The sequence below is a fragment of the Strix uralensis genome, chromosome 1 (assembly GCF_047716275.1).
Source record: "Strix uralensis isolate ZFMK-TIS-50842 chromosome 1, bStrUra1, whole genome shotgun sequence".
NCBI lineage: Eukaryota > Metazoa > Chordata > Aves > Strigiformes > Strigidae > Strix > Strix uralensis.
In genome coordinates, this window is record NC_133972.1 from 151,650,603 (window position 1) to 151,670,268 (window position 19,666).

The 19,666-nt window shown below is 45.5% G+C and overlaps 1 protein-coding gene and 1 long non-coding RNA gene across 4 annotated transcripts in view; one reads left to right on the forward strand and one right to left on the reverse strand.

Moving 5' to 3' along the window:
• Positions 1–6,673, reverse strand: part of YWHAZ (tyrosine 3-monooxygenase/tryptophan 5-monooxygenase activation protein zeta) — a 28,615-nt gene extending 21,942 nt beyond the window's left edge. Inside the window, exons 1-2 of the mRNA XM_074885650.1 lie at positions 6,542–6,673; positions 3,785–4,088 (exon numbers count right to left, since the gene is read on the reverse strand). Coding sequence (XP_074741751.1) covers positions 3,785–4,078 — 294 coding nt within the window. The 5' untranslated portion in view covers positions 4,079–4,088; positions 6,542–6,673. The remainder of the gene's footprint in view (positions 1–3,784; positions 4,089–6,541) is intronic.
• A 407-nt stretch (positions 6,674–7,080) lies between these two features.
• Positions 7,081–18,310, forward strand: LOC141950623 (uncharacterized). Of its 3 annotated transcripts, XR_012631105.1 has the most exons (6): positions 7,081–9,197; positions 9,540–9,705; positions 11,950–12,062; positions 12,821–12,934; positions 16,170–16,230; positions 16,365–18,310. It is a non-coding gene; the product is annotated as an uncharacterized LOC141950623 (long non-coding RNA). The 3 variants fall into 3 exon arrangements; XR_012631107.1 differs by lacking the exons at positions 16,170–16,230; positions 16,365–18,310 and adding an exon at positions 15,912–15,960; XR_012631102.1 differs by lacking the exons at positions 16,170–16,230; positions 16,365–18,310 and having other exon boundaries at positions 12,821–13,898.
• Positions 18,311–19,666: the final 1,356 nt, after the last annotated feature.

Here is a 19,666-nt window from a genome sequence, read left to right on the forward strand (position 1 = left end):
AACTGTCACAACATGGGAACCTCCTCACTGGTGGACACGCAGGGAACTACTGATGCACATGCCAGCCTAGGGAAGAGAATGGAACTGTCTAGAATTACATTCATACTAAAGTGGAGATAGCCAGTTGTGTTTTAAATGATTAGTTTACATTTAGCTCATGTCAGAGACTGCCTGAAAGCTACTAGTAGTTCAGAGCTCCTGAGAACTTCTAACATGCAAGCAGTATCAGATGTTAGCTATTCAGATCTCTCCATACATTCTTCTCTGTACTTCAGAATAATCCTCATTAGCTGAAAAAATCATCTTACTACAGATTTAATTTGAACGACTTCAGTTCCAGCTCTGTTTCCCATCAACTGCAAAAAGCATTTTGAAGGAAATCCACACCTGCTAGATTAATAACAATTTTTATTATGGAAATGACAAATAAAAGATCATTATACTGGTATTTTAGACAGACCCTCCCTTCTACTATAGAAAGTGAAACAGAATGTGAAGCACACACTTAGCTAACATGAGGAAAAATACTTAAAAAGCTTAATTTCCTGTATCAATACAAAATTTCTGAGGCTGGAAATTTTCTACAATACTCAAGTACATTTAAGATGCTTGAGTATGGCAATGTACTTCCTTCCCCACACACACTATATTATTCTTGAAGAATTTGGAAATTCAGCTTTATTGTTACAGTGCATGGAACTTGTGCTATGCACAATGTGTCAAAATTATTTGCAGTTTTTCAGCACTACCAGGCCAACTCCAAGTTGTGCTACACTTGAATATACCCCAGTGTATATCTGACAGAATTGGTGTTGGACCAAGAGATTTTAGGTGTCTTCTTTGTACAGCAGCACTCTGAGGCTGCAGCAAACAAGAGGATGAGTTCAGCTGCTTGTAGAGCTGTAGAGGTACTCCACGGTGGGTTCAAGCGAGGGAAGATTTAGGAAGTGGCAAGGATGCAGATGCTGGCTTTTCCTGCTGCAAGACCAGTGTAAAGAAGAAAAATAAATGGTCGGACCTGACCCACATAACCACTGAAGTTTTAATCACTGAGTCTAATAGTTATGAAACAAGAAAAGAGTCCAGGATTAATTGCTCTTACTCACTCTAAGTTAGCGGAAGAGCTGGGAAGAGAACCCAGGCACACTTTAGTATACTCTGTGTCTACTGAATTGGAGGAGCTCTTTCTTCCAATCCAACAGTAATCTGATTCCAACAAAGGGGGGAAGAGAGCGCAAAGCTGCAGAGGAGCCTGCTTTGGCTACATTCTGCTAGTCACACACACGTTCTCTTAATTGGTTTCCTCCCTTCAACACTGAAGTTAGGACACCAGTCACTTCCACACTCAGCTGTGACGTAACACCCCAGGGTATTAAATATTACTTAAGAGCCTAGCAGGCAACTGAAGACACAACAGCTCAAACAGATTCACAGTCTTAATAAATGATACAAAAGTTTCCAAGCTGCTTTTGTACTGTAATTGATAAGGCTCGTGACCGAAAGCTTTGAAAGTCTGTTAACACTTCAGGTCTTATTAATGGCATACTTTACACCATGCAAGACTTGGTAAGCCATGTTTTTCACTTCTGTGAACAGTTATAGACTAGATTATGCAGTACAAAAATTACAGAGGATCTTCTGAAGAAAAACCCCTAGCTCTACCTTTGGATGTAGTATTATTGTGCAGACTCCTGTTCACAAAAAACAATTAAATATGTCACCACAATTCTTTTTTCTCTGTTAAAGCAAAGTGGATGTCAAATAAAGCAATAGTCAGTCATGTTTCTAGGTGAGTAAGAAGGTATGTCAACAGGATATTCCAACAAAGAAAACAAGAATATGTTTTTGAATATGAATCTAATTCTTCAATGCAATTAGCAATGTCAAAGGTAGTGCATGACATCTGAAAGCATTTTTTGTTTTAATCAAGGGACAGGATTTAAAAGTTTTCAACTCTTTTTAAACCTAAGTCTAAAAAAGTAGTTTTATTACTGCTAATCACTGCCTAAGGCATTGTTTCTTCTGGACAGTAATTTTTCCTTAATCTATTAAGAAAAACTGGACTGGCAACACTAAAGATTAGTAAGACATTAGCTTCCTAAAAGTAGTAACATGTCAAAGAACAGTTATTTCTTTGAACATTGTATGTATCTTTCATTAACACAAAGAGAAATTCAAGTCCATTTTGAGATTTGGAAGATTTAACAAGATTCCCCACCCATGTTCCCCCTCCTCCCAGATACTTTAGCCACTGCAGCAAACTCGAAAGCTGGGGTTTTGTTTTAGTTTTTGTATTTAGCATGCACAATAAAAGCTAGTTTTACCTCAGTCTAGTTTCTGTTATCAGAAAAAATTTAATTGCAAACACTAAGTTCTTCTAAAAGGGGGTTTCTAAGCCCAGTGACTTAAATGATTTCTTAAGCCCAGAAGTAGTTTACCGAAGAATTTCACATCACTCTGAAATGAAAGCATCCACCTCCAAGGACCCTCCCATTAATAAAATAATTAGTTTAAAAGAGAAACAAGAAATTAGAACACCAGATTTGGATCCTTATTTCCCTGGCTTAAATACAGGAGCCACCACTTAGGAAAGAACTGATTTACCAGTTCTTGTGGTGTTTAAGTGTAAGCTTGGCATTTCTGTTTTCATAGCGGAAGGTTAAGAGTTATCCTTACACAAGATAAAACATATGAAACTGGGTGTGTTACAATAACCATGGAAGCCAGCCTAAACTGGAAGCCAAGACTTAAGAGTTATCCGTGCCGACTCTTACACACCCTTGGAGAACCAGTCTTCTAGAAGCGATCACCACCCATGTCATTTAGTTATCTTACACAGCAAGCACAATTTATGCTACTCATTGATCTTAATTTTCGTTTGACATCAGATCTTCAAGCACATAGTTAGCTATTTAACACTTCCCTCATATCACGTGTCATTCTGTCACCTCCAGGTACGTGATCCCTGTCACATATGGGATGACACACCAGCAGGATCCACAGTGCAGGGGACAATTCTACTGCTGACAGTAACATCTGCCTCACAAGCGGTCATGGGACTGGACATCCGCTAATCGTGTGCTTGCTGAAGCACCACAGGCATATGCAGTTGAAAAAAACCTGACAATCTGGAATAAGCATTTGGATTTTGTAAACCAGTCTCCCAACAAAAATATAGGGTTGTTTGCTGGGTACATGCACATTTTAACATAACTACAAGCCACAGAAAATGCCTAACGTGAACACTCTTTTAGTTTGCTACTAAAAATTTTAAGTTTAAGAGGGTATCACAGCATTTCTACTGCCTCTTCCTGCAGACAATTTTCTGCATGGCTGAGTCATAACTAACATTACATCATCTTACCCAGGGAGGGGCACAATTTCCGTAGAGTAAGAACTACCTCTTACAACTAGAGCAGCATACTGAAGTTGCAGAAATCAAAGTGATCTAGGGTACAAAGTGATCTGACAGAGAAGGGCGGAAGAGAAAACCCCAAACTTGTATCTAGTTTCAAAGATATATGTTGATTTTTCATAACTATTACTTTATATACAATAATGTTTCAACAATCTCCAAATTCATTAGCATTCATAACTATGATGATTTGTATATAAATAATCAATACACGAGAGAAAGAAAAGTCATTTTTTAAAACCCTGTCCTTCAGAAATAGCATAGGAGACCACAGCTCTGCTGACAGACTAGAAGTACTCCCAGAGGGCCCAGCACCATTTACCCTGCAACTCTAAGTAAAAATGGATCAACAGTTTCATTATTTCTCACCAGCACATCATTGCAGATGTCTCTTAGCTCAGTCTCAATTTTCTCTCTGTATTCTCGAGCCATCTGCTGCTTTTTCTCAGCGCCTTCCGTCTTTTGTTCAATACTTGAGACGACTCTCCAAGATGACCTACGGGCTCCTACAACATTTTTATAGGCAACAGAGAGAAGATTCCTCTCTTCGTTGGACAACTCAGCTCCTTGCTCAGTCACAGACTTCATACAACTTGCCATGTCATCATATCTTTCAGCCTGCTCAGCCAGTTTGGCCTTCTGCACCAGCTCATTTTTATCCATGCTGATATTTCTAAAGAGGAAAAATAGTGAGGCATTATTCAGACATTGATCACGGACAAAGGTGTTTTAATTTCATACGCAGAACAACCATTTTCTAAGTAGTTTGGAACTGTAAGAGGTACAACTGAAATCCAGACTACAAGCACTCAATGCTCAAACATATGGATACATGGATTGAGGAGTTTAAGTCACTGCTTCCTCCTGAAAAATCGTTAACTTAAAAGTATGTTATTATTTTAATAAATGCAAATAAAAGCATCCAAAGGTGAACTGAAAGCAAATCACTCCTATCTTATGCACATAAATGATCCTAGTTCTTTGCTATCACTCTCTCCTAAGACCACATTCAAGCTGCAGCATCAACTGCATCCAATTATCAAGATAAAAAAATTGACAAAATATCCAATAGAAGTTTTTCACAGGAGACTGAATAAAGGCTAGACAAACAGTACCAGACAACTCTCTGTGCCTTAACAGAATCCTACAGTTACATGCAGAAATACTTGGCATAGTGATCTGCAAATCAAATCCCACACCGGGTGTTACAAAGTCAGAATGCACCAAATATCTAAACTTCAAGGTGTACACCCTTCAACAATGTTAACTTCCTTTCCCAAAATGGGATACAGTAGACATTCTGAGCCAGGTACTGCTGCTCAGCCTGAGAGGCTACGCTTTCAGAGACAAAAGGAACTAATATTTTTAAATAGTAAAATTTCAACATCAGTGTTTGAGATAGAACAACCTGGCTGACATGCTTCATAACCCACATCTTATCAACACTTAAAAAAAATAAAATCAAGCTCTGCTTAACAGCAGTATTGGGTATATTTTTTAATTTTTTTTTTTGGTACAGCAGGAAAGATTACTCCTCGCTCACCCCACACCCTTTTATGTACCCTGACCTGATCATTTTGAGGCCCTGGCAATGTGCTTTGGGATACACCACCCTTTAAAGTTTGACTGGATTTTGGTCATGCATGCTTTATATATTTCTGTATGTTCCATACACGACAGTCCAGCATCTTAATCTTTAACCATTAACGTTTTTGTCATTTTGCATCAAGTTACCACAAACAACAGCAGCACTATCTTCCACATCGGGATAAATCAAGCACGTTTTAACATCCCAGTCACCTGAAAGGGAAAGTTTTAGTAGCTCCTACCCCCAACACCGGAGGACAAACTCAGCAGCTGTTCTGCAACGTTTGCAAACGTGCGTTGGGAACGGGACCGCCCGGTGAACAGCGGGGTTAAGGAGCCATTTTAAAGCACGGTTTTGGCTACGGTCATGTATCACCCGGCGCGATCAGGACGAGCGTGGTTAAAACGCCTGCCCCAAGGCCAGTCCGGCGGGCCGCGGGCTGCTGCGGCACCCTCCTCCCCAGGCGGCCAGGCCAGGCCGCCCGCCGTTCCCGGCGGCCGAGAGCGACCGCCCGCAGGCGCGGCGAGGGCTGGGCGCTGCCCGCGAGGTGACAGCGGAAAATGGAGCGGGCGACGGGGGGAGCGGGCGCCGCGGCCCCCGGGGCGAGGAGGCGCGCTCCGGGCCGCCCCTCCCGCTGCCCCTCCCCGCGCTGCGGCCGCCGCATCCGCCCGCCGCGGGGACACCGAGCGCCTCGCCGGCCGCCTTTGTCATGGCGGATCGGCGCCGGAGCCCAGCCCACTTCAGCGCGCGTTAATGCCGCTCACCTCCGCCCAGCGCCGGGGGCGGCGGCGGGGGAGGATACCGCGTACCCGCCCCGGCAGCGGCCGGATGAGAGGAAGCCCGCGGGCCCAGTCCCGGGGACGGGGGGGGGAAAAGAGAGGGGGCGGCGGCGGAGGTGCCCCCTCCTGTCCCGGGGGAGCCGCCGCTGCCGCCCGGACCCCCCGGCCGGGGCGGGGACGTGAGGGGGAAGATGGGTGGAGGCGGGGGGGGGGCTGGGCGGAGAGGAGGGAAGCGAGCCCGACCGAGGGGCGGCCGCTGCGGCTCTTCCGCGCCCGGGCAGCGCTCCCGGCGGGAGACCACACCCAGCGGCGGCCGCCCGCGCCCCGCGCGCCGGCCCCCCGCCCCTCGCCCGGCGGAGGCGGCGCCCCCCCCCGCCCGCCCCACGCGCCCACGGCCGCCAGGTCGCCCCCGCCCGCCGCGCCACGGGCGGGGCCCTCACCTGCCGCCCCCTCCCCCGCCCCGCCACCCCCGGCGGCTCTTCCCCTCCCCCCTCCCTCCTCGCCGGCGGGGAGGGGCAGCCGCGGCCTCACCTGCGCGGCCCCCGCCGTCCTCCGCAGCGGCCCCCACGGGGCAGGCTGCTCCCGTCGCCCCGCCGGTGAGGCCGGAGGAGGTGGGGGTAGGGAGGGCTCGACGCTGCCCCGCCGGCCGCCTCGCTCGCCCCCCCACCCCCCCCACCCCCCCGGGGGCGGGGGGCAGGGTCCCGGGGCGGCCGCCCGGCGCGGCGGCCGGAGGCGGGGCAGCGCGGCGGGCCCCGTTACCTGTGCGCGGCGACGGGAGCGCGGCGGCGGGTGTCTCGGGGCGGGCGGCCGGCGCGGACTGTGCCTGTCTCGCGGCTCGCTGCGCTGCAGCCTCTCTCCCAGCGCCACACACGGCGTCTCCGCCAATCACCGCGCCGCAACGCACGGGCAGCGCACCGCCCGTGACGTCAAGCGGCGCCATGGCAACGGCGAAGGCGCGAGCACGAGCCCGCACCTCCCCCGGCGCGCCACAGGGCGGAGGCCTCGCCAACCGCCGCGGGCGCCGGCGGCGCGCGGGCCGCGGGACACGCCCCGAACCGGCGGCCCCGCCCGCGGGCGCGCGCCTCTCCCCTCCCCCCCTCCCCCCCCCCCCCCCCCCCGCCTTCCCCGAACTGCGGAGCCGAGCCGGTCCGCGCTGCAGGGCTGCCGCAGGGCAGGGCCGGGCCCGGCCGGGGCGAGGCGACGTCCCGCCCCCTCAGCCCTGGCCTCTGACATGCCGCCAGCCGCCCCGCCCGGCCCGGCCCGCTCCGGCCGCCGCCCGGCGGGGAGTCCCCGTCACCCTCCCCTGCTTCCGCCGCCGGTCGGCTGAGGCGATCGGCGGTGGCGGAGCTGTTCCCGCGCCTGCGGCACGGGGCGCCGTGTGGAAACGGGGCGGGGGCGGCGCCACTTAGTGCGGCCGTGGGTTGTGTGGGGGCGTCACCCCCCCCCCCTCCATGGACCCCGGCAACCTCTCCTGCCTTCGGGCTTTCCACGAGGGCCGAGTTTTTCCAGTTAACCCGCCGTGTCGGGCCCCCGCGGGGCCTGGCGGAGCGTCCCGCCCCGTTCCCATCGCAGGGCCGCACCGAGGGGTGCCTGCGGCGGGGGCCGGGCTGGCGGGTGAGCTCCGGCGGCGCCGAGGGGCCGGCGCGACGGCCGGCGCGTGCCCTGCGAGGCCTCGGACCGCGCGCAGGACCCTGACCCCGGCGCGGGAGCGGGAAGGAGGTGGCGGGTGGGGAGGGAAGGACCCGGGAGCGGGCAGCGGGCGGAGCCCGGGCAATAGCCCCGGCAGCGGTGGCTGGGCCCTGGGAGACCCGGCCCGGGACCGGCGGGTGGACGGGTGGACGTGCGGGCCGGGCTCTGCAGGTGCGGGGCGGCCCTTGGAGAGCCTCTCCCTTGGAAAGGCGAACGGGCATTTCGGCCAGCACCACGCAAACGGTGCCGAGAACGTGCTGACAGGAGTGGGAAGAGTATTAAAATAATAAACATAGCTGTTGTTAGAAACGCTTTTTGTGAAAAAAGAGTGTTTCCCAAAGGTGTGCAAAGCCTGCATTCATTTGTCCCCTTTTTGAACAGCGTGCCCCAGCTTGAATTCCTCTGTCAAGTACACAGTGTCCTGACCTGTATGCTGCCTTCTGGGCTCTGGGATCAGCGCTATCTCGCAGAATTAGAAATAAAATGGAGAATAATAAGATGGAGAAAGCATCTCAATACGTTTTTTGAAAAGGGTCAGGTAGGATAGAGGGGGTTGGGTGATTTACAGACTCATTGTATCTGGCAATGCCACGGAACAGGAGCACCTCCAGTGGGAGAGGGACGTTTCCTCCCACGGGCATGCTCTTGTCCTGTGGGAGACCCTGGTGAGCCCTCCTGCCCTACTCCTTTTCAATGCAAGGTCTCAGATAAAACCTCAGGCTCTGGTCAGGTGGTCAGTTACTGTATCCCAGCTGTGGAACTGTAACTGGAAGTCAAGCGGCAGCAGCTTTCTGAGCAACTCCTGCTCGGATCACCAACACTTGCTTGACCAACCGTTCAAAACAACTTACACAGAAATAGCCGCAGTGCAGGATGGACACGTATTTGTGTAGTCAGGGTCATGAAAATCTGTTGGTAGGGCAGTATGTGGGAATAGCATAGGAAGAGTGGGGCGCTTGCTTCTCGGAAAGCAAGAGGAAGTTATGAATGTATTTGTGTTCTTGACACAAGTGACTTGTCGGGACGGTACCGGAGAAAACAGCGTCAACAGGTTCTCCTGCAGATGCGCTGCCTTCTCCCTCATGCCTCCTAGCCTTGCCTGCATGCCTCTCTGTCTTTTCCAGGCACTTCTAGGGCAGCTTCTCGGCATGTTCCTTGTCTTCCTTCCGCCCTGCAGTGATGAAGTGCCTGTAGACCTGAGAGTGCGGTAAAGTGACCACAATGGGGGTTTTATTTCTAAATCTTCAAAACAACAATCCTGTGTTCTGACTGAATATCAGAAAGGTGCTGTTTTAAGCTCCATGTGACACAGCTGACTTTTTCAGAATAGGGCTTTTTTTCATTTACCCTTAAAATTGTATCATATAAAGAACAGTTAGGTTTTCTGTGGTGGCATTTTACCTATAGGGTTTGTTTATGGATCTCTTACTACCCTTTCTCATGACCTAAGATGTATGTTGGGGTTTGTAATAACGTACATTTTTCTCTGTGTAAGTTTTGTCCAGCAACTTCTGTTATCTTAGACATTAATTTAACAGTGGTTTGGGGTTTTTTTTATTTTTTATTTCTTACCAGTTCTAGTGTCTTCCATTTACTCCAAGGTTTAATGAATTTCTCTCACGTTCCGGTGGAATATTGTTGGAACGCTTGTGAAGAGAGCTAAAAAAAAGCAAAGTGGGCAATATCAAGTAGAGCAAAGCTCACCAGAATTTACTAGCTGTGTCAGGTGAGAACATCACCGTTGCTTAATTTAAATGTGAAGAAGAATATAACATTCCTTTTTACTTCCCTAGTGATGCTTTGTTGGGGCATACAGATACAGAGGAGTTCATTTTTGAAACAAGCATCGTAAGGCTCAGGTTCATAATGTATTCCAATACACAGTGCTTCTTCATCTTATCTGTTTTTATTTTTTACCATTATTTTCCACTTTGGGAAGCAATAGGAGGAGAGCTTGAGAGCTGTGCTTGAACACAGATGGTATGATGGCACAGCATTTGCTGCAACTTGCTTCAAGTTATGTTACAGAGTTCATTTTTAACATAAGCTTTAAACCTTTATTTTGCAGAAAAGTCTCATTGAAATGGCAGCCACCCAAATGTAGACTATACGTTTTCAGAGGTACTTGAATATTTTGTGGTAACATGATGAAAAATTAACTGATACAGGAAAAATAATAATCCTTAAAAGTGCATAAAGAATCCAGACTGGAGCATACGTTAGATGAAGCACAGGTATGTATTGCTTTTTGATATCTCCGGGAAATACAGGGGAACCCCTTGTGAAGTAGGCTGCAATACTGTAGGCAGTGTTAATAGATTTGTGGAAAGAAAACATCAGCCTTTCCATTCAGTCCTTTCCATTATTTCTGGTTTTGGAGTGAATAGAACGTCTCCTGCAACAACCCTAATTGACACTAACCATAGTTTTTTGTTTGCTAACAGCCCCATATGTCAATAGATGCTGCACTCATTCCCCTTTAAGTGGGCTATTTTTGCCAAACACCAGTTCCACTCCTCTGGATTTCATGAACGCTGCCATTTGAAACAGATCCAAGGAATTAGACATTACTCACCTTTGCATATGCTGTCTCTTGAACAGATACTCTCCTGCTGTCTTCTATTCTTATATTTCCTGCACTTTTCCCCCAGTGTGAAATGTTTTATTTTGTCCTGCTTATTGCAGTTTTGACCAGGGAACTTTGTCTCTTAAAAAGATAGGCTTTAAGCAGTTTCCCTTTTCTTCAAATGCATTTTCTCTGCTGTTCTCCACACAGCTTTTTGTTCGATGACTTGCACTTTCACTATCTCAGACTGTCAGGAGTCCTTGTCGGCAGCTAGGAGCAAAAACTCATTTGTAGAGTTAGACACATTTGCATACAAAAGTACATACATGTGTGTTTATTTACAGTCATTCTTACTTTACTTTCTTATATGAGAGGAAGAAATGGAGGGGGAGGGGGAGAAAATGACCCTAGGTATCTTTTAGTCTCTAACACAGCATTTAGTTCTTTCTTCTTCCCTCCCATCCTTTCTCCCATAAGCCCTTAGTTATTCTTCCCTGTGCTTAACCATGTTTAATTAAAAGTGGATGGGTAGCAACGCAGGATTATCCACACCCTAGCAGGGGACGGCAGGGTTTCTGGGGGGTTACCCTCACACAGGCCAGGGAAGGCAGTCCAGGAAGTCCATAGGAATAGCTCTTAAAAGTCATCGAATGCTGCCAGGACTGGAAGGTGCAGTGGTAGTTAGTCTTGGTGCTAACCAGACTGCTGCTAGAAAATGGAGATGTTCTGATTGACTGTTGTTTTTTTTTTTCCTGGGAACAGGAAAATGAGAAAAGGCAGCCTAGCAAAGGGCATTCCTCTGGAGACCAGGAGATGATTCTGCAAATCTGCAGCCTGCAGGGGAAAAAAAGAAGAGTTGGCAGCTCTGTCGTGTGCTCTCCTGCTGTCAGGAGCTACTTTTCCGAAAGCTGTTTGCTCAAAATCCTGACTTGTGACTTTGTTACCTACCTTTCTGCGCTGATTCTCAGGCTACATGATTATACTGTATACAGGTGTATTCTTACACAGCCTTTGTGTGCTGCTGCAGGGCTTTGAGCTTCTTGCTCCCCACTTAGCAAGAGCAAGATCATCGGAGTATTACCACCTTCCTGGAATAAAACATTATTAACATTTTTATGAATATGTCCTAGCTATCTTTATTTCTTTCCTTGGCCACAACCTGTGATTTACAAGCCAAACTTCAAGCTTTGCACAAGGAAATTAGATCTTTCATTCCTCTCCTTTGTAGTCTGATTGTGCTTTTGGATCAACTGATACCCTTCCTCCTCAGGACACTCTCGTAGGTTGACCCAACTGAGAGACCTTGGATGCATTTTAGACTTGACTTTTCCTTTTTTTTTACCCCCAGTGGTCTAAAGTGAGTCAGATTCTGACTCTCTGTCAGGTGCCAGTGATAAAACATATATATTGTGGATAAGGCTGATGTTTTCCATCAGTGGGTGGAAAGTAGTTAGAGCTGCTGGATCTCACATGGCCTTGCTCTCTGCCTCGTCCTCAGAACCTTCTCTAACCTCCTCACCTGTCTTTCCATGGTCTGTTTGATAAAAAATTACACATTTCACTGAGGAATCAAAGTACCAATGAGTCCTGCATAAATAATCCTGTACCTTGGATTAAAATCCTCAAATGATTTTGTGTATGGACTGGTTTAAGTATATAAAGTAGAGAGTTAGTGCATGGTTGGAAGTGTCCCCAGGGATGATTCCTCAGATTCAACTGTCAGTAAAATGCAAAGGTCATTTTCACCAAAATAATTTTAAATGTTTGCAAGCATCTTGTCACCGAAGTGACAAGTATCCAGGAAGAATGTCAGGATACCCACCAAATAAATGGCATAGAAGTAATGAATCGTAACTTATCACATTACCTGATTCTGAAAAAAAGTAATGTAAAATGGCAACTTCCTTCACAGAACTTGTCACCGAATGATGAAAATAAATCAGCACTGCTCTTTACTTCCTACTGACCTTTCTGAGAAAGGAAGCTAGATGCTGTTCTTCCTTGTTTAGAAAAAGCTCCTGAAAGGTATGAAAGACTTTAAGTTTGCACAGGGGTCACTAACAGCTGAATTTAATCTAAAGAATTAAATTTCTGACATTTAGTTTATGAGATGGGGGAAAACATCAGGACCTGGCCGCACTTGAGGGGCTGCAATAAGTTTCAGTAACCAGTTAACTGGAAGGAGGGTTTGAGAGTTCTGGGTGGTGAGGCTGTCGTGTATGTATAGGTCCATATATGGATCTAATTTGGTTCCTTTCATTGTAGCATTCAAGTGCGTTAGTGACATATTGAATGTAAAAGTGTGTAAATTCTTTAATTGCTGGGAGTTCATTTTGAAAACAGGCACCTTGGCATTGCTTTGGGTGTATCCACTTTCCCAGGGAAGTTTGTTTCTGTACCTGAGTTGATTTTACAATATTAGATGCAAAATCAAAAGCTGCACGGAAGAACAAAGTTCATCACTCTTGAATAAGGTTGATTAATCAGACTATTTTGAGATGCAGCTAAGGGGTGTTTTAGGGATGCTGCTGCAGTCATCAGAACTGTGAAGAAATCAAATGAAATATCCCCAACATCAGCAGCAAAAAGGAAATTTAACATGAGTGTTTGAAAACAGTTGGCTAGACAGAGGCCTGGAAGTGGAATGTATACGGTTTATATATTATGATTTTATTATATTCTCATTCCTAACTGATTGCCCAATGCTGAGGTATTTGTGTGTCTTCCACAGATATACTAAAAGAGCGTATCGCATATGTTTTCTTCTCCATTTATCCCTACAGGAAGCAAGATGGATGGTGCCAGAACAGGGGTGCTTTGCCCTGGGATGGGTGAAGGCAGTTGGCCACCTGCTCCACTGGGAGCCCTGACTGAACGTGGGTCCTCCAGGGCTGGAAGTATGACTTTGAGCGAATTTAATATGGTGGTGATAAATTAACTGTGCATCTGTCTTATCCCGAGCCTCCACACAGGACTGAATTACACCCTGAATTACTGAATCCAGAGTAATTCTGTTGGTTTACAGATGAAAACAGTTGTTTTCTTTTTGCAAACAATAGCCATTGGGATTTGGGAACTTGGAACTCTTTTTAGCTTGTATTAATTTCCGTTATGTGTAACTGCTCTTGAGTGAGCAAAATAATACTTAAAAAGTGTTACCAGAAGAGACAGGATGTCTTGAAGCAAACTTGAGACTAACATCATTCTATTATACCTACTTTGATTTATTTTTGGACTTATTTTTTATTTATTTGCACTTACTAGCTAATGTTATTTTAATGTTGATTGTCAGGAAAAAGGCTCCATAATGTCTTGTTTCAAATCAGTTCTGCACTTAGTTTCAGAGCTTCTTGTCTTGTATGCATTTATCCTGAGTTTGTTGCTTATTTTTTAAATGATAAATTATTTATTTTCTTTACATTATTTAGAAATATACCATAGCTGTTAGAGTTGAAGGCGTGAGAAAAAATGCTAAGGTGCAAGTTTCCAGTCTCATAGGGTATGCCCTGAGGATTTCTGGAGGACCTCAAAAACAAAATAGCATAGCTGCTATAGGACACATGCAACCTCTCACTATAAACATTTGTCATTAGAAGGATCAATGGGTAATGTATTGAACCTGTATTTTTATAAGGTAATCCAAGGAATTATTAGTACAGTGAATTGTGTAGATGATAATTTGGAGTTAAAAATGGAATTACACAGCACCTCAAAGGTCATTTTATGAGGTGTTCTAAGAAATGACAATTTCTAGAGTAGAAAAATCTCATTCATCTCTTACTGGTATCTGAATGGTTCAATAGAGGTATGGATGAAGGAGAACTTACTAATATATTTTATTTAGATTTTCACAAGCACTTGGCAAAATGATCAGAACAGGCTACTAAAGAAATTCAAGATGTAGATTTACAAGGGCAACTTAGGCCTCCAAATACATATTCAAGTAACTTTATTCAAGTTACAGACATTAATAGCATTTCTAATCTTGAAGGTTTGCTTAATACAGTAGGAACTTACGTTTTCCACTGGTAAAATCGCTCAGTTCCCTTGTTTTTGCTGCTGAGCATGTGCAAAACCATCTTGACAGCTCCAGGCTGCTAAGCTCCAAAGAAATACATAAGCATTTTCTTGCAAGTTTCCTCACAACTGCCTGTCAAGTTCAGTTTTGCATCCCAGCAACCAATTTCAACTAATTTTATTTTATACTGACTACATTTATCACAATTTACTTTATATTCTTGATAGGATATTGAAAGAGGCTCTCAGGGCCACAGATTGCTGCTGAAATGTTAGACAACATTTGGCATGAACAGGATCAGAAATTAAAAACTGGCATTTTTTAGCCTGGTTGTCTTTGAAATGAGGTTTATGAGATTGTGTTGTTTATCTCTCTGTACATTCAGCAATTCCCCTTAAAAACTTTGGGACCCAATTTCAACCAAATTTGAAAGATGAGCTGAAATCTCAAGATAAATAAGGTCTGTGAAAAACTGCAGCTGTACAGAGGACAAAGCATGTAATTAAATGCCTGCGCTGTGGAAAAGGCAGGTGGAAGCCAGCCTTTATATAGCGGTTGAGAGCTGCCAGCCTGCCTGAGTACGCTCAAAGATTTTTGATTGAGCATAGCATGTGCCCTATATGGAGAGTGGGTTTTGGAAGAGAACCTGAGGTTGTTAGCAGAGAAGACTTTAGGAGACAAAGAACACAACTCTATGAGAACAATCAATCAAACCCTGCCTTGTTTGTTTTATTTTTTGCAGAGCAACTCGATTCTCTTGCCCTGCCCCTTCTTCCTCCTTCCCACCCTGAACACCTTGTTTCCTCCCAAGAATCTCTGGAGCCTATGACTATCTTTGTATTCCCCTTGCTCTTCTGGCTCAGCATCAGTTCCTGTAACTTAACCAGCCTAAGAATTCTGTCTGATTTAGTAATGAGGTCTCAGATATACCCTGGTGGGAGCCAGTTAATGGCTGTTTCTTCATCCAAAGAGTTCAACCAGCCTGTTAGGATGTGCTCATGTCAATAGCTTTAACAAACCTAATTGGTACTGACCCTTTTCCATCCTGACTGGAGTATCTCCTGCTTTGATATTTATACTCATCAAACATTTGTGTATTCTATTGCGCCCCCCTGCCAGCTACCAGCTGTTATGTGGTGAGACTCATGAATCTAGTTTAAAAGAAGCTAACTAGAATTAAGCAAATTATTATTTTTTAATCTATACATACATTTCAAATATTATATCCAACCCAATGGATAATTTTAGAATATTTCTATAAGGTATGGAGGCTTACAACTGTCCCACAGGGGCTGTATTACTCTAAAAAATTGTGTGAGGGTTGTTTATTTTACAAATTGGCTTAGCCTGGGAAACAAAGAAAAATGCCTTGTATCCTTTTTGTCTTTTCTGTCAGGTTCTTCCTCAAGATGGATACCTTATCTAGCATGGAAAGTTTTTGTAGTTCTTCTCTGGTCAATTATCTAAACAGGACACAATTGAGCGGATGTCAAAACAAAGAATAGACACATGCATAGTACTGGGCTGTGATAAAAGCTGCTCTTCTGCACAACTTCCCAGCTTGTGAAACCTGTCAGGTTTTGCATAATAGATAAGCCCCAGGAAGTATAAAATTAGTGGGAGTGCTTGCAATGTGGCCAAGTTACAGTTTTACAGTTGTTTAAAGGTCAACAGCAAATTGACACCTACACCCAGTCATGTGGGATAAGACTTTGTAGGGACAAAGCTCTCAGGCAAATGTCCACGTGATTTGCCTGTGGCCGTATGGAAAACCTTAGCCAAAGAAGGGGCTGAGATCCCACCCTGTCACTTGCAAGCCAGAGTTACCAAGCCAATCTTTCTCATCATTTATCTAGGGCAGACTTTGAAACCTAAGCCTCAAGGAAAGATTTTTGAAGCAAAACCTCCAGGCCTAAGGTCTCACAGCACAGGTACTCTTTTTCCCCCCAACTTCTGGATTCTCTTTTTCTTATTACTGAACTTGAAAATGGGGTTTTGATGAGAAGAAAGTGAAACTGCTGAAGGAGACTAACAAGTTTATGGATGTTATTATCTCTCCAATAGTTAATGTCTCACTTGTCAGTTAAACTTTTTTTTTTTTTCAAACTTGGCAGGCTTCTGGCTCAGCTAATTAAGAGTGCAACTAGGCTGTAACCAAATGATCTCTATAATATGGTAAGCAGCATGCGAGCAGCAATAATAGCAGCAGACTAACTTCAGAATGCTGTGAGTTCCTCTGCGCTTCACCAACAGATTTGTTGATCAGCTCCAGATTTTACAATGTCATTTTTTTTCTTCTTCTTTAACAGAAAAACTGTCACCAGAGCTGGTTACAGCTCACGCCTGCAAATGTAAAAGTTGTATGGAGACAACAGTGCACAGGAAGACTTGCTAGGCCATGGATTAAGATGTGTTCCAGTGCCAATTTTCAGAGAAGATGGTTTACCCAAGGATAGAATAGGTGGAGGGACAAGATTTGGGGACAAAAACTAAACTCAAAAAACCTGCTATAGAAAATGTTCCACCTGCTGTGAAAACAAAAAGGAAGAATGGTAATAAAAGAAGTATGAAGCATATCTAGTTTCAGAATTTGGCTGAAGAAAAAGAAGCAGTAAAAATCACTACTGCAGATGAAATCCATAGATGGTCTTAAAGGATAGAAAGATCTGTGCTGCATCCTGCAACTATTGGAAAGCACGTGGTGTGGGGGGATGTTAGTAAGCAGATTATAAGACAAGGTGGAGATTTGGAAGTGTCCAACTAGAGCTATGGTTGATGTTCAGGCAGGAAGTTCTCGCATTGCCCTGAACTCCACAGAGCATGCTTAAATCCATGAGTCAGTGTGGTAATACTACACTGACCAAGAAGCTCTCCGAACTATTTGTTTTCTCCATCTCCTACAGATAGCTGGTGATGAGGAAAACACGGTTAGGAGTTCTCTTTCTTATGAAACTTTTAAGCTCTTGGTGCACAGGCACTTCATCTGCAATACCAAACCTACCCCTCAAACAGCTGGACGCAAACTTGGGGAAGACTTTTCTTGCAGGTTCTTGGGTAATAAGCTAGGCTGACATACTTGTGCCTCAGCTGTAAATGAAGCCTCTCCTGGCACTTGTGCAGTGTGCCCCTCCCACGAAGGTTTGGGAGTTTGCTAGGTATGTTCTACCTCTGGCTCACGCGGTCCCTGGCACCGCTCCAACATTCACAGAACAATTTGTATCTCCAGCATATCACCTCTCCAAGTAAATAAGGCAAGTAAATAAGGCATAGCGGCTCAAAGGATGTTCAGAGGGCTCTTCAACACATTCATTTGGATATACGCAGCACTAAAGTGCTCCTTTTCTATGCCTTGGTGCTTTGCCACCAACCAAAAATCCCACCCCCCGCCATGATCTTCCTCCCACAGACCAGCCTAGCTGGTGATTTTGGCCTGTTCCTCCCTTCCCCAGCACTCCCCAGCGAGCTTCTTGCTCTGACAAATTCTCCCTTGGCAACAATAGCTCCCGCTGGGTTCCTCCCAGTCTGTGGTCATGGCTACTGGGGTGTGAAGCGTTCTGCCCACCTGAGTCAGAAATGCTCGGCAGCTCCGCTGACAGCATAACAAAGAGCAAGTCATCAGCTGAATTGTACCCAGCTGTCAGGACTGTCTCAGCGGAAAGGCCTGGATGCGAGAATACCTGGACTGAACGCTGCAAACTCTCAAATTATTTTTTCAGCTCTAACAGTCTGCAAACTGCTTCAAATTTATGAATCCATCCTGCACATAATTTAAAAGTGCATTTTCTTCAGAGAAAAAATAAATTGCAAAAATAGAAATGTTTCTCTACCAAAAAACGATCCTGTGTTATGTTTTGGGAATGGAAAAGAATTCCCAAACTAGATTACAAAAATACACAGTATATTATTTTGATTACAGTTGTTCTAACTGAGTATTTTTACAGATCTGAAAATGTTCAAAGGGATTTAAAAATAAAGGAGGCACTTTTTTTTTTTTTTGCTCCTAGGGCTTTAAAATCTAAATTCTATCTCCATGTTTGCTAGAGATCCTTTTCTCTGCTTCTTTTATACCAAGCTTCCTAAGTAAGATACAGTTTTTCTTTGGGTTTTTTTGAGGAGGGTCTTAATTAATCTGAATGAAACACTTTGGGAGAAGGCTGGCTGCTGAGCCCACAAAACCATTGATACTGCAAACCCAGTGTTTGTGAGAGGTGCACTACCAGTGGGGGCTTGTTTTGTGACCTAGTGGGGAGCATCTTTGCCAGACCAAGTGCACAGGCTCTTTTCGTGTCACACCTGTTGCATCTTCCTTTGACCATATGTTCCTCACTGTCAAGTTAGCGACCCCGCGCAGTTGGCTGCCGGCAGGGAATGTCTTTTATCAGGTTGGGGGGCATTAACAAGTGGCTTCCTTGTGGAGATGAAAATGGCAGGTTTCTGCACGTGTTTGTTTCTTCCCATCTTTTTTTTTTTTGTGATGAAGTAAGTCAAGGTCTGATTTGTTATCTATAGGGTGGTTTCGGTCTTTCACCATACTGCTTACTGCTGCAAGGAAGGTGCTAGGGAACCCTGATACTCCTTGGAGAGGTAAGCTGAGTTTATATATTTTACACAGCAATAGTCACCAGATAAGACACAGAAGTAGTCCTTAGGACACGGAGCAGAACCAGATCTCCTTGCCCTTTGCTGGGAACTCTGGCCAGCAGACCATCAGGCTGCAATTGCTGTCAGGATCAATGTTCTGTCATTAATTTTTGGACAAATATGACGAATTTTTAGCAGGAGCTAAAGGTCCCCTTGTGGATCCTGAGAGCAAGAGCGTGCCCCGAAGAAGTGGGTTTGTCTTCTCTCAGGTGGAGGAGTGAATTGAATCTGGGTCCCTGATGTCCTCAGTGAATGCTCTTCCCACTGAAGTGCTGGGTTAAGGTGATGGGGAAGAGAAGGTAGGCAACTTCGTTCACTGTTTGAAAGGAAAACATGATACCTGCTTGCTCTTCTCCCAGATCCATCTTCAAAAGAAGCAACTGGCTCTTAACCTCGGCAAAGAGAGACCATTCCCGGCAACCTGGATTCAGGCAGAATGAAGATGCTCCAGTGGAGAGATGGTGCAGGGGATCTGGAGGTCAGGCCTGTGCACGCTGCAGCAACAATGTTTTCAGGAGATGACTGGCATGGCTCCGATGGGGCTGTGTCATGCACTGCAAGTAAAAGGTATCCCTCTATGTAGGCAGAGAGTCTGTCCTCTGAGAAGTACCAAAATCTTGCCAGAACTTGATATGAAGTGGGTGGGGAGGAAAGGGAGGTTTCCATGTTTTACGCCAAAACACCATGCGTATTTACAAGCCTCTGTGTTTGCAGTCTTTGTTCCTTGCTCCATATAAACAGGAGTCAGTCCCAGTTAGAAGGCATCTGCATATGGGATGGGCTGTGGGTTTTTATTGTTGTTTCAATAACATTTGTGTGCAAAGATGTCAACCTGTGCTGAGACCCAGTTAGGCTATAAACACAGCAAGCTGGAAACCCTTGGAGAAACAGAAAGATAGATGACTTGCCTGCAGTCAAACATAAGTCAGTGGCAAAAATAGTACCTGGTCTCTGGACCAAAAAAACGATA